Source organism: Hesperophylax consimilis, chromosome 26 (genome assembly GCF_061612785.1).
Source record: "Hesperophylax consimilis isolate HC1 chromosome 26, BYU_Hcon_1.0, whole genome shotgun sequence".
Taxonomy (NCBI): domain Eukaryota; kingdom Metazoa; phylum Arthropoda; class Insecta; order Trichoptera; family Limnephilidae; genus Hesperophylax; species Hesperophylax consimilis.
The window spans coordinates 15,087,089-15,101,499 of NC_142861.1; the positions used below are offsets into that span (position 1 = coordinate 15,087,089).

The following is a 14,411-nucleotide window of genomic DNA, read 5'->3' on the forward strand; positions in this document are numbered from 1 at the left end:
TTTCTGTCACGACATATAAAAGGTAAGATTCAGGAAATTCACCGCGGAATATTCACAGTTGGGATAATTCACCGCATACAATTCACCGCGGATGTGCACCGTACATAATTTGCCACGAGGAAAATTATTATCTGTTTTTGGAAATGTGTTTTTTTTTTACTGAAATACATAATTGAAGGTTAGATTAGGTTAAGTTAGTTCCTGAGCACTATTCATATATTTTATTTTTATTTATTGTGTGCGGTGAACTTTGCACGGACAATATTGTGCGGTGAAATTTGCGCGGTGAATTGTATGCGGTGAATTATGAGAGTGAATTTTCTAGAACCGTGAAAGACAAATATTTTAAAATTTAAAAAAAAAATTGCAGAGGTGACAATGGTTCGCAAATCCCGCACCCTTTTCAAATCGCGCGGGATTGCGGAAAATAATTTAGGAATGCCGCAGGATTTGTGGGATTTTTATTGAGGTGTATTTTATTGAATTAGTGTCGATAGTTCATATTTTTTATTATTAATTGGTATATTATAAAAAAAATATTGAAAAGGTGACAGGCATTTAAGAGGACTTTTCGTATCCATCATCTTTGGTACTAGTAATATTATAAAAAGTCATTGAAAACGTAACGCAATACGTATTGTAAAAAGACTGAGAAAATGTTGGGTGATTTGTTGTGAGGTTAAAGGAGATCTTAAGAGTAAGATGGTGAAGTACCAGACTATTCAGGTCTGTTTACCAAACACGGACAAAGCTATTTCAAGCAACGTTTCAATTCTGAATGGTGATCTTACACCAAGACGATACTGAGAGGATCTTCGAATCTGGAAGGTGCGGCAAATATGCTACATATTATTTTTAATTAGTAATTTGTGAAATAATACAGATGAATCAAATAAAAATTACTTGCGCGCCGGAATTTGAACCCGCGACCTCCGGCTTGCTTGTCGAGAGCCTTAGGGCCCGTTCCCACTTCCGTTTTCAAATCGCAGGCGGGTCCCGTTTTAAAAACGGATGGCCAATGGCCCTGTTCACACTTCCGTTTTAAAAACGGATCCGTTTTAAAAACGGACCATACTCTACGAAAAAAAATAATTGTCGATTCAACAAAAACATGTTATTTGCTCATTCTTCTTCAGTAATGGTGCGCAATGGACGACGATGAAGCTCTTGTTGTCATGTGGTACTTATTAAAAAGAAGGAAAAAAGTGAAAAGAAAATTTTGATATACAAAAGTTGTGTACACCAAATGTTTTGTTTTTATTTAGTTAAAGATAAAATATTACTATACTCTTTCTTCGACCAGTGGTATTAAATTTTCGGGATTTATTTCCATATCGATTATTGAAGTTTTGATTTATTTACTTAACAAAATAACCAAATACAAGCACGCAGCGTGCCTGCTTCCTTGCGACTGTGAGCGGGCGGGGAGGGGTGGGGGTGTGGCGGGGACTCTGCCGGAACGACTGGACGACAAGTGTGAACAGCTCCATACAACACTATGAGCGAGCGTGTTCCGACACGATTTGAAAACGGACGCGCTGCGCTGGCGATCCATCCGACAAAAAATGTCGGATCCGTTTTCAAATCGTGTCGGACAAGTGTGAACAGCTCCATACATCCACTACAGCCACTAGGGCATCCGTTTTTAAAACGGAAGTGGGAACAGGCCCTTATCCCTCGACCACGGACTATGGAGTGTTCTGTCACCCACACATGAACTTCCACACTCTGCTTCCACACTAGCTTTGTGTAAATTTAGTATTTTTTTGAATCCCGCAATCCGGCGGGATTTCAGCAATAAAACCCTAGCTAAACCATGACAACCCGAGTCCATAATTAAACATGCCGACATGTACCCAATTTCAAGGGATGTCTGTGGACCGGACCAATTAGGTAATGTGATTGTAATCTGATACGAACAGTCATAAAAGTTTCAGTGCTTTTCACCTTTTATGACTTCATCAGAGTATTGGCTTTAATTGGGTACCCAATACCGGGTTACTACTCGACTACACCCTACATCAGCGTGTACATTAATGCATAAATAAACCACTTACATAGATCGATATCTTCGGGCTTTTTGTATGAATAAAATTGGTCCTAAAGAACATAGATATGCCAATTTTTAGACAGAAAGCTTATTCCATAGACTTTCAGAGTTCATTAATTTTTTTTAATTTAATTAAAATCAAATTTAATAATATAATTATTGAGTTCTGCAAGTATTTTTTGGTTTTTGTTATTGTTACAGCTGTTTCGGCTTTCAAGGCCATTTTCAAACTGTGGTTATAGCCACGTTTAGACGACTTATTAGGCTGGCCGCATACATACGTTTTCCGTATTCGTTTTCCGTATTCGGACATCCGAATGCACGGAATCAGTAGAAAATACATTAACTGCCGCACACGTTCGTTTTAGTTCCGAACGGAACAAATTCCTTACGCACGTTCTGAATGCAAACCGGCGCGTTCGGAGAAACCGAATGGAAAAAACCTAATGACGTCATGTGGAACGCAGCTCTTGCATACATTTTGTTTGTGCCGACGCAAACGTTCGGAAATTTCCGTTCAGTAATTCAGTGTTGCCAACGGATCTTGACCTAATATCGCCGTTTCTCATACATAAGGTAGCGTAAAGTAGCCGAATTTGCTGTTAGGTGGGACATGTTTAAAATTGATTTTTTTACGTGAAAATAAAAATTTCGTAAGGGGGGGGGGATTGCTAGAGAATTTCAAAAAAATTAAATTTGTCCCCAGAAAATAAAATAAAATCATCGGGGGGGGGTGGCTAGAGAATTTCAAGAAAATATAAAATTTGTCCCCAGAAAAATAAATTTCATGGGGGGGGTGGGGTGGCTAGAGAATTTCGGGACATGTTTAAAATTGATGTTTTTGAAGTAGCTTAATTAGCGACCAGTCGCCTTTTAGATTTTTTCGGCGCCGATTCTCGCTCTGAGTAGCCTAAATGGCGATATATCGCCCTTGTTGGCAACACTGGTACTGACGTTTATACATTCCGAATGAAGAAAAACGAACGTTTATAACGAACGTAATAGTCTCACGGAATTCCGAATACGGAAAACGAATTCGGAAATCGAATACGGAAAACGTATGTATGCGGCCAGCCTTATAAGTTTCACATTCGAAACAGTAAAAAATAATCAAAATTATAATTTTCAAATACAAAACAGTACAAAAATAGAAAAGGGGAGGTTAAAAGTAGAACAAACAAGAAGAAACAAAAAAGGAAACAGACAGGGATATACACATAAGCACAAAATCAAGGTAGGAATTTACAAGGATGTTACAAGTACAGGAAATAGGGAAGGAGAGAGAAAGAAACAAGACAAAATACAGGGTTTTCCAATAAGAGGTGTTATTTTGATATTTTTCCCGTAAAAGATCAATGGTTTCGTTGCTTGTGTGGCACGTAGCGCCGTCTTGTTGAAAATAAACGTTGTCCAGATCAATACCATCCAATTCCGGCCATAAAAAATCATTAATCATCTCTCGATAGCGCAATCCATTCACCGTAACTGTTGCTCCAGCCTCATTTTCGAAAAAGTAAGGTCCAATAACTCCGCCGGACCATAAACCGCACTAAACAGTCACACGTTGAGGATAGAGAGGCTTTTCAACAATAACTCTTGGGTTTTCCGAGCCCCAGATGCGACAATTTTGCTTGTTGACGAAGTCACCGAGGTGGAAATGGGCCTCATCACTCAAGATGATTTGCATTTGATTCACTCAAGTGAATTTTAATAATTTCAATGCTTTGTTTAAGCGTGTGTCCATTTTTATTAATAGCGTAGTTTCTACTTGTAAAATCTCAAAAAAATGACAGCTTCAAAGTAACATCTACCGAAATAGCGGGCTATTCAAAATAACACCTCTTATTGGAAAACCCTGTAAAACCTGACAAAAATTACGTATTTTTGTTTATAAACATTTAAAAAAAAATCTTTTAAAGCCTTACTTTGAATTCTTTTATATGCTGGCTATGATAAATTATTATTGTTATTTGTTTATGTTTTGTACGGGCAGATAATATACAGTACCATACTTGCAAGGTAGGTCACTTGAGATTAACACTGTTTATTGTTTATTAGAGAAATACGGTTCGCACGCACAGGACATAATTAGACTTTCCGGTATTTATTTTAATAATATGTATTTATGTTTTTTAACCTCTCCAGCGTTTGAGGGTAATATGTGACCTGGCGTCCATGTTTTATAAAAGTCCTTTTTTATCTTTTTTTCTATCATGCGAAACAACTTTTCTTTTGACGTCAGAATGAGAAATAATCATTTTTTTCCAGTTTGCCTCAAATATTTAAACTGGAATCCATTAATGAAATCCTAAAAATAGCCAAAATGAATAATTCATATTTTGCGCCGCTATCATAACTATTGGTTTAACTTAAAAAATATATTTCTTATGTTTTATTATATGAACGAGATAAAAGTGAAGGTAAATTTTTCTTACAAATTCCCCAAAATAAACCAATATAAGCGTGTTGTGGTCGTGTCCGTTTGCCTGAAGTAGGGCCATTGTTTCCTTACTTCTGGTGAATCTAAATTCATTCAATTTCAATTTCATTGGCTTGTCTGAGTCAGGTCTAGGAGTGAAAAGTAGATTTATTAAATTTTCTTTCATACGGGTGTAGGTCACACTTCTAGAGATCTTATATTCAGTGGCCGCTAGAGTATTGTGTAGGTAGTATCGCGTTCATCGATATAACTTTGTTTCAGTGTCGAAACTATGGGGTGGCAGGGCTGGCAAAATACCACGGGCCCCGCGGCGTCGCACAGTGGGCTTAAAATCGCCTTTCATAGACATAGAGACTTGAATTTTCAAGGGTATTTATTTTGCCTAGAAATGGATTCTGCTGATCATTACTATGCTATAAAATTACGTATGAAGCAATTGCGTGTACAAATGAAGGAGTCATCATTTTTTTAAGAAAAATTTGTATGGCACTGACATTAAAAATGAGGTTATCTCTGGAATCATAAGGTTGGCCATTATATCCTTACACATAGATATACTAGGGTAAGGTGGGGGAATGCCGGTCAGCGGGAAATGCCGGTCACTGTGGAATATCAAGTTCCTGAATTATTTAAAAAATGATTCCTATACCACCATCTAGTCTTCACTGGGGACAACTAATTTACATGGCCGCGGCCATCTTGCATCGCACTTCAGTATGGCAGTGCGTCGTTCATGTTTCGGAGTGTTTTGTTGTTAAAAATTGGAATTTTCAATCAAAGGTAAGCTTAAGTATATTATTTACGGCTGGATTTGCTTTTATCACCAATTATAACAAATTTGTTATCACTTTTGATGTGCCGGTTTGATTTTTGATAGCTTATTTAGATTTTTAGTGAATGTCAAAGAAAACATTTCTTTTGTTTTGGGGTTATGCCAGTTACTCGAAGTGGGTAATGGCAGTCACCGACCGGCATTACCTCATATGAAAATATAGGGCTAATTTACATGATGTGGCTTCTATATTCATCAAAGCCTACTGTGACACGGCTACAATTCAGAAAGAAGTTTCTGGATTTAAGGCGAGTGGAATTATGCCTATCGATCCTGCCGTTTTTGGAGAAGAAGATTTCATGGACTCAGACTATGTATTAGATTTCCAAAACGACACTGTTACTGTGATGAATGATTCCACAGCTAACCCTTTGGACCATGATCAAGCAACATCTTTTACCTTTCAGCTTGAGGCCAATAATTTGCCAGAACTCAGTGCCCAAGTACAGATTACTCCTGAGGCCAATAACTTGCCAGAAACAAGCGCCCAATTACTGAATACTCCCGAGGACAATAATTTGCCAGGAACGAGCGCCAAAATACAGAACGCCGTATTGTCTCCGTTGCCACTTTTGACAACTCAAGCCATAAAACGTGCAAATTCCAAACAACACTCTTCTATCTTAACAGCAACACCCCTGAAAGCAGACTTAGAAAACAAGGAAAGAAAAAGACAAGAGAAGTTGTCAAAAGATAGCAAGAAGATTGACAAGAAAACTGACAAGAAAACGGACAAGAAAACTGACAAGAAAACTGATAAGAAAAAGACAAACACCACCACCAAACGAAGACAGCTTAAGACCAGTAAGAAATCAAGGATCGATTCAGAATATTTTTCTTCAGATGAAGAAGTTTTGGCTTCTAAGAAGAAAAAGTCAATCCCAGACTCGTCAGATGAAGAGAACCTTGAAAGTATAAATGATAGTGAGCAAGAAATATGTTGCGTTTGCAAAGAATTTGGGAAAAATGAAATTTGGTTCAGATGTCGAGGTTGTGGAAAGTGGGCACACAAAGAATGCACCGGTACCGATTCTCCTGACAAATACGAATGCGATTCTTGTGTGCGTAGAAATAAAGTTCTAAAACGCCTTGATTTAGGTATGGCTTTCTAAATAAGAACTTTGGTAAATCTTTGTAATAAAAACATTGTGTTACATTTAAAACATTGTTTTACTGATTTCTAGTCATTATTTTTTTTTTTTAATGCAAAGCTCTACTGATTTTGAGCGACTGTTATTACGCCTCATGGTGACTGCCATTTCCCGCAAAGTGCGGGCAATACCAGTCAATGAAAGGTTTAAAAAATGTATAAAAATAATTAAACTACTTAAGCTGGGTTATTTACAACATAGTAAACATAAAGTGTACTATTTTAGCTATATGAAAGTTTAATTACTTTTACACAAAGTTCTTTAATAAAAGAATTATGTCGTTTTAAGTGACCGCCATTCCCCCACCTTACCCTACTATTTATTTTTATTTTTTTGACATACTTCGTATTGTGGCGCTACTTGCGATTTTTTTTTTAAATCCTCAAATTTGAAAAAAACACTTTTTAATATTGATAACTTTTAAAAAATACAGTTTTATAGCTAAGATCTGTGACAGTTTCACTTGATTTACTTTTTTGCTTTATAAAATTATTTAAAAAAAAAAGTAAAAACCAGTTTTTTGCTTGAAATCGAACGTTTCTAGACTCCGTTTGTCAAGCGATTTAAATGCCGCATATATTTTTTGGTTTTCATAATGTACACCAATTCGTTATAAAGATTAATCAAAATAGTGATTTGGCATTAAGCTTCGTCTTAACTACGAGTTCTTTAAAATCAGATGTAGACAGTAATTTTCCACTAATTTAAGAAAGTCAAGTGTGCAAAATATCATCAAAAAATATCAAAATCCTACTTTAGGAGGTGGGAAAAGCGGATGAAGTGGTTTTTGATTCTCGTGCGGACAGTGACCTTCCTCTTGTTTTGAGGGTCGAGTGTGCACACTTGAAATTCCAAGATTTCACAAATCTTGGAATAAAACTGTAGATTTGTGTAATAAAACAAAAGTCACACCAACGGCATAGACACTTTTCTACGTGCATTGATAGATACTTCTCTCAGCCAGATCTTTGTTTGCCAGATGATATTTATGTCGTCAGAGGTGGACCCAATTTGATTGAAAAGTTAGCCTGCAGATTGCCGAACGCTGGCTCAAAGAAAACACAAAACATTTGCCGCTCTAGTGAACAATAGAGTTACAAAGCCGCCATTTATTTTTAGCATTTCGCCGTTCGACCATGCGTTTGCCTTTGTTTCGAATGGTCCGATATAACCTCTCTTTCTCTTTTTATGCGTGATTTGTGACAAAGAGGGAGAGGTTACAACGGATCTCTCAGCGGCAAGAGTTTAAGATGTTTTATTTGACCGGAAGTCATTCCGTTATGGTCCAACGAGCTTCCGCCAAGATACAATATTATTGTTGTTACCACTGAAGAAATAATCCCTAGAATTATTGTGACCTGTGCCCATATGAAAGAATTTATATAAGAGTTCTCAGATCAATGAAATTTGGGTACCATTGAACCCAGGGAACCATTTATTGGTTGCCATAGGTCACCCCAAGTGGTTCGCTACGTTTGGTGACTTAGCAGGGGTGTTTTCAGGATGCGCCTGAGATCGGGAGAAGCTTGGTTGAGGAGACCCTTTGACCTCTCAAACTGGTCTCTTGTCCCATCCCTTGAGCCGCAGTGGGATGGATATATTCATATGTCCGTCAATGCTGGACACACTAATCCCAAGATTCCCAACCCTCATACATTTTACCTTCCCAGAACTTCTTCTCCTTCCGTTGGCCTCAAATTCATATTTAAGTTTTGTATGAAAAAGGCCGTGCAACCGTTATCCACATTTTTGTATTCTACACCTATTTCCAATGCCTAAAAAGGTAAAGCTGTGTTATTTTGTGCGCAGGTGAGTGACTTCGTGGAGTCAACGAACTCTGAATGCAAAATGCGTTAACTTAGTCTCAAGACTCTCAAGTTTTAAAAGTATACGTGTTTGCGTATTTTGTTTAAATTACATCAAAAAATACACTATAACATTGGTAATATGAAAAACTCCCGCTAGAGGCGCTATTGTAGCATGTTGACGTTGACATTCCTTTCAATGGCGGCAAATTGAATGTATTTAGTACTTACTACCCAAGTAAGTACTAAATACGGTGCTTTTGCTCTTTCTAATATGTATTTTGACCAATTTGGATTTTAAAAAATTTGCAAAAATGCCACAAAAAGTAGAATGTGTGTGTGCTGTTTAAGGATGTAATAATTACAAAAAAACCCAAGTCGTTTTTTCAGGACACCAAAAAACTTTGACAGGTTAGTTGGTGAAATATAATACGAGTTTAATCCTAGCAAATAAAAGTGTGTTATACCACGATAAATACAATTATAAGAAATTTTGAGGTTAATTCAGAAAAGGTGTGATAGTTCCATGCGGCATTCTGCTCATGTTTAATTTATAAGCCATCGTCAATGTTGATGTTCCAAGAATTTTTTTTAATTGAATATATAATCTATTTTATTCATTAAATGTGGAAGGTCGTATACATTTTTTTTTGATTTCTATAATTTATTAAGGTAAAAATAAACAATATATTTTGCATAAAATCCACTAAAATGTTTGCAAGAAAACCAAAGCGCACAACTCACGCCACTAGGAGGCGCCAGTATTGCATGTTGCCATTAGAATTTATGGTATATTTCAGAAGTTGGAAGTATTATTAATATTTATACATATAGGTATGTATATTTTAATAATATTATTAGTATTTTTTTTTTTTAAAAGAAAGACAAACATTCCCGGGTTACGAATAACCCAACAATGTTTGAAAATCTCCTACTACCACCACAGAAAGCCGAAAATGTTGCTTGTGTTGTGATGGAGGACTTAGCCAGCCGAGGAATCGAACGACGCTCGGTTTTTGATTAATTATTATTATTTTGATTTGATTACATAGCTCGTGTATATAGGAGGGTAAACATGTATATAATCCATACTAGGTGGCGCAAAGTCACGGTCTTCATTATCATCACCCTACCGAAAAATGGTAACATCTTTACAAATTGCACTCCTTCAAGAATGCGGAATAATTATGTCAAATTTATTTTATTAATTAATTATTAACTAGCTGACGTGTACATGGCGTTGCTAGGAATTATCCTTAAATACAGACATACAGCACCTGGGACTTTTCTGTAGGCCTTTTTAAGATATACAATTTCGTAGTACATTATTTTGGTCTATGTCATAAGGTTTAGCCAGCATTAGCAATGTAGTTCTCGAAAATATACTTTTACGACTTTTCTCTATTTTCTATAATTACAATATGCATGTATTATATATAGGGTTTTCCAATAAGAGGTGTTATTTTGATATTTTTCCCGTAAAAGATCAATGGTTTCGTTGCTTGTGTGGCACGTAGCGCCGTCTTGTTGAAAGAAAACGTTATCCAGATCAATACCATCCAATTCCGGACATAAAAAATCATTAATCATCTCTCGATAGCGCAATCCATTCACCGTAACTGTTGCTCCAGCCTCATTTTCGAAAACGTCCAATGACTCCGCCGGCCCATAAACCGCACCAAACAGTCACACGTTGAGGATAGAGAGGCTTTTCAACAATAATTCTTGGGTTTTCCGAGCCCCAGATGCGACAATTTTGCTTGTTGACGAAGCCACCGAGGTGGAAATGGGCATCATCACTCAAGATGATTTGCATTTGATTCACTCAAGTGAATTTTAATAATTTAAATGCGATGTTGAAGCGTGTATCGTTCCATTTTTATTAATGGCGTAGTTTCTACTTGTCAAATGTCAAAAAATGACAGCTTCAAAAGTAACATCTACCGAAATAGCGGGCTATTCAAAATAACACCTCTTATTGGAAAACCCTGTATTTAGAGATAAAGTTACTGCAGTAGGAAATCAACTAATGAAGAAAATCAACAACTATATTTTGTCTTTACAGTTATTCGAATAACGAATATTCCATATTATTAATATTACCGAATAGAGATGATGTTGTCATATATTCCCTAAGTACGTAAATATCGATTGATCATATATGTATATTATCGTGATGCCTTGTTCAGATAGGAAGTAAAAACGCACCTGGCGTCATTTTTGACCTCTATCTAAATGCAGAGCCAAACATAGCCATCCCGGGAATAATTCCAAGTTTACGGTTGGCGATACAAATTGGTAGTAGAATTCTAGTAACAAATTAGTACCTAGATCATTATTTAGACGAGACATGAAGCGGATTTTTTAAAATTGTTTCTGATTTCTGACCAAGTCGGGTAGTAAAAAAATTACCAGTTATATAATGTAAGTTATACATATAATATAATATAACAAACCATTTAATTATTATTCATATTTCCGAGCTTATATTGGTTAGTTCTTCGATATCTAATACTTATTTATTCCCACATCGCTTCGTACCTAGGACGAGGGACGCTATTGGTTATGCCCCGTTCTGACAGAGCGATTTTTAGTTGAACGAGTTTCATTGAACGGCAAAAATTGAAACAAGATGTCGTTCAGACGTTTCAATTTAACTCGTACCGATTTTGGTAATCAAGATGGCGTCAAGTGAAGTTATCGCTGCGTGCGTGCCTATGATTTCGGACCTTTAACGGAACGAACTTTAGAATATGAAAATCACAAAAATTTCGTATGTGGCCTAAAAAATGGATTATATGGATGTAATTATAAGGCGTTAGAGGATACCGAAGGCTATCGCAATCATTTGCGAATTTCGGAAGAACAATTTGATGTACTGTAAAAAAATCAAGAAAAATCCAAAAACAGGACACAGTTGCGCGCGGCTGTCCCGGCAAAAACTAAGTTACAAATTACCCTAAGATACCTGGCAACGGGGGATTCTTTTCATGTCTGGCTTATACAGGGTGTATCGGCACGTACCCGACAAACTTTAACCAGCTATTCCTTAGCATATTTGGAGTAAAAAATCTTATGTGCACTTTGCTGTCCGGTGACGTTTTTTTTTTAATAAAAAATTTACTATTCATATTTTCACCACATGTCACCACTGTTTTATCCTTTGTCAAAGTTTGAAAACCCATCTGGCAAATATTTTATTCGAATTCCGTTGAATAATGCACGTGTGTACCTCTTAGAGGTTACTCTAAGGTGTACCTATATTGGCGCTCTTTTACAAACACAACGAAATGGCACGGCACCATTCGTCTCATTTTTAACTATTATTATTTAGTGTGTGCGAAAGAGCGAAGACGCTTTTTGACATACTTGCTTATAACAGCTGTTGAACACGAAACGCAATGCCAATGACAGTGATGTAGTGTGGAAATTTTAAATTTTTTTGTTTTTAATTGAATGAAATGCTACCGGACAGCAAAGTGCCCATAACATTTTTTACTCCAAATGTGCTAAGGGATAGCTGGTTAAAGTTTGTCGGGTTAGAGCCGATACACCCTGTATACACAGAGTTCCAAAAAATACGATATCATTATTTATAAAAGAAGTGTTCGTTGCAATAGTTGATGCCATAAAATTTGTTATGAAGATAAAAAAATATTATTTTTTTAAACATTCAGAGACGCTTTATTTAATAATAATAACTAATAAGTTGATGTCAGGAAAGATGCCAGAGGACTACTCCATGTTGCAGATTGGAAGACGACGGCCCAGGACAGAGGGCGATGGAGGCTCATGTTAAAGGAGGCCAAAGCTCGAAATTTTTTCATTGATATAGATGCCATGAGGGTAGGTACTAGGTACGCGTAAATAAATCACTCAGTAGGTACGTCTGACGTCTACTTTCGACCGCAGGGAACTAAAAATCGCAAGCGACTTGAAACATAAGTTCACATGTTTGTATTCGGCGGGAAAATCGAACGATGACTTATACTTGAAAAACAAAAGTAGACGGGCTTTCAACTTTCGTCGTTAAACTAAAAACTTGATCAACTCTATTGAAAGGCTGTTCACACTTGTCGATTGGCTTTCAAGTGTCATTCAACTCCGTCTTGATCAACTAAAATCGCTCGGTGTGAAGGGGTCTAATAGGGAGAACGTAATCGGTGAAACCCTTGTGGTGAATTAGCTACCTAACTTCGGCCACATCTCGCAGGGCTGAACCAAACGAAACGTCGTAAACCGTCGACTTTAGTAGTTCAGCTAGCCCATAGAAAATACCATTGAAACCCTTTAGGTAACACAAAGGGTTAAGGCGAAGCTGCTAAATTACTATTTTCAATTAATCTTTACAACGAATTGGTTAACATTATGAATACCAAAAAATATGCTTTAGATAAATTGAAGGTTTTTCTATCGTTTCCCTTGAGTAGAATACAAATAAAAAATTTAATTACTCAATAAAAATATATTAATGTAAACTATATTATATATTATACGTAAATAATATTTTTTCAACAGAAATGATTGAACGCATGAAAGAAACAACTTTAAAAAAATTCAATATTATAGCTAAGATTATCTGTGACAGTTTCTCTTGATTAACTCTTTTGCTTTCTGATAAAATTGTTTATAAAATAAATAAAAACCAACTCTGTGCTTGAAATCGAGCATTTCTAGACTCCGTTTGTCAAGCGATTTTAATGCCTATTACCTATATTAGTAACGACATAAGGCATATAAGACACATTTTTGACTTGTAGCTTCCTCTCAATTAAACATTATTATTACGTTCCTTTGGGAGGAACGATACAGGTGTAACCTTATATTTTTTTACACTGTCTTACTATTGTTGAACTTGATTGTAAATTTGATTGTATCCAAAATAAAGATAAATATACCGTTAAAATTGTACATTTATTTAATATTCCCGTTACAATACCAATCTACAAAACAGCTTCTATGAAAAAAACATATTGTACAATGAATAAATTTAAAATCAGAATCATCAAATACAATAATGTATAAAAATAAATAAGTTTTTATTGCGAAAACAAACAGGTAATTAATTCAATATAGAAAATAAACAACTACGTATAAAACTTAGATGATAAGATGACTGCTGTCGCAACTACAAGAAGTATTATATCTGATAGAGATATGATTTAATTACATAGATTACAAACTTGTTAACTTAAAAACTTACATTTATAATTTTAATATTGAAATTCTACTTACCATAGCAAAAGTTTAGATAACGGGTTGGCTTTCACGTAGGGACTAACATTTTTTGTACGTTTCGTTGTATCCATCTTTCCTCTTTATAAAAGCAATCTCAAATTACAACAAAATTATAACATTTAATTTGCGATTGCTCGTAGATAAATACTTGCTAAACATATAAGGACACGTTTCAACACTTGTAAGATAATGATACAATTCACTGATATTTACATTAGTTATAATATTATCACAATTTATTATAATATTTTAAGCCGTATCATACACAACGGGATTTGGTACAGCAACCGCCGTATGTGGCACTAAACGATGAGGTTAAGTCGCAAAAAAACACATGAGATTCGCCTAGCTCGTGTGAAATGCACTTCGCAAGAGCCCACTTGAGGTAAAAACTGATAAATTAATCGTGAAAGGTAGGCAATCGATCTTTTTCGGTTATCGAAACGGAATAAATGACAGACCGCCGCGGAACAGTCGCAGCTCCCCAACAACAAATAACGACTCGCCCGCTCGAGGGCCGTTCGCTAACTGAAGTTTCTCAATTTCTTCCGTGCAGTATTTTTAAGCTCTGGGTCGGAAACTGGGAATTTAGAGTAATATACACGCTTCTTTCACATTATCATATCATTGAAGCAAAATACGTTTGGCAAAAGTGAGCAAAGTACCAAAAAACGTCGGCTTACGATTTGATCATTTTAACTATGTTTTGAACGTTGTCCTTTATTTTCGAAAACTTTAGGTTTAATAAACTATTAGATCCGGGTCTTCGCTTTGACGCATTTTATAAGAAAGTGAAGTGCTGTTCAGATGCATAATATTTTGTCCCCTCGTATTCACCAAAACACAGAACATATCCAAATTGGTTCTCCACAGAACTTATACTCCTACTCAAACA

The 14,411-nt window shown here is 36.0% G+C and overlaps 1 protein-coding gene across 1 annotated transcript in view; it reads right to left on the reverse strand.

Annotated features, from left to right (window-relative positions):
• The window catches only part of LOC149411169 (ATP-binding cassette sub-family C member 4-like), a 169,030-nt gene extending 154,996 nt beyond the window's left edge, over nucleotides 1-14,034 (reverse strand). Inside the window, exons 1-2 of the mRNA XM_089647596.1 lie at nucleotides 13,782-14,034; nucleotides 13,514-13,667 (exon numbers count right to left, since the gene is read on the reverse strand). Coding sequence (XP_089503722.1) covers nucleotides 13,514-13,587 — 74 coding nt within the window. The 5' untranslated portion in view covers nucleotides 13,588-13,667; nucleotides 13,782-14,034. The remainder of the gene's footprint in view (nucleotides 1-13,513; nucleotides 13,668-13,781) is intronic.
• Between the last annotated feature and the right edge of the window lie 377 nt (nucleotides 14,035-14,411).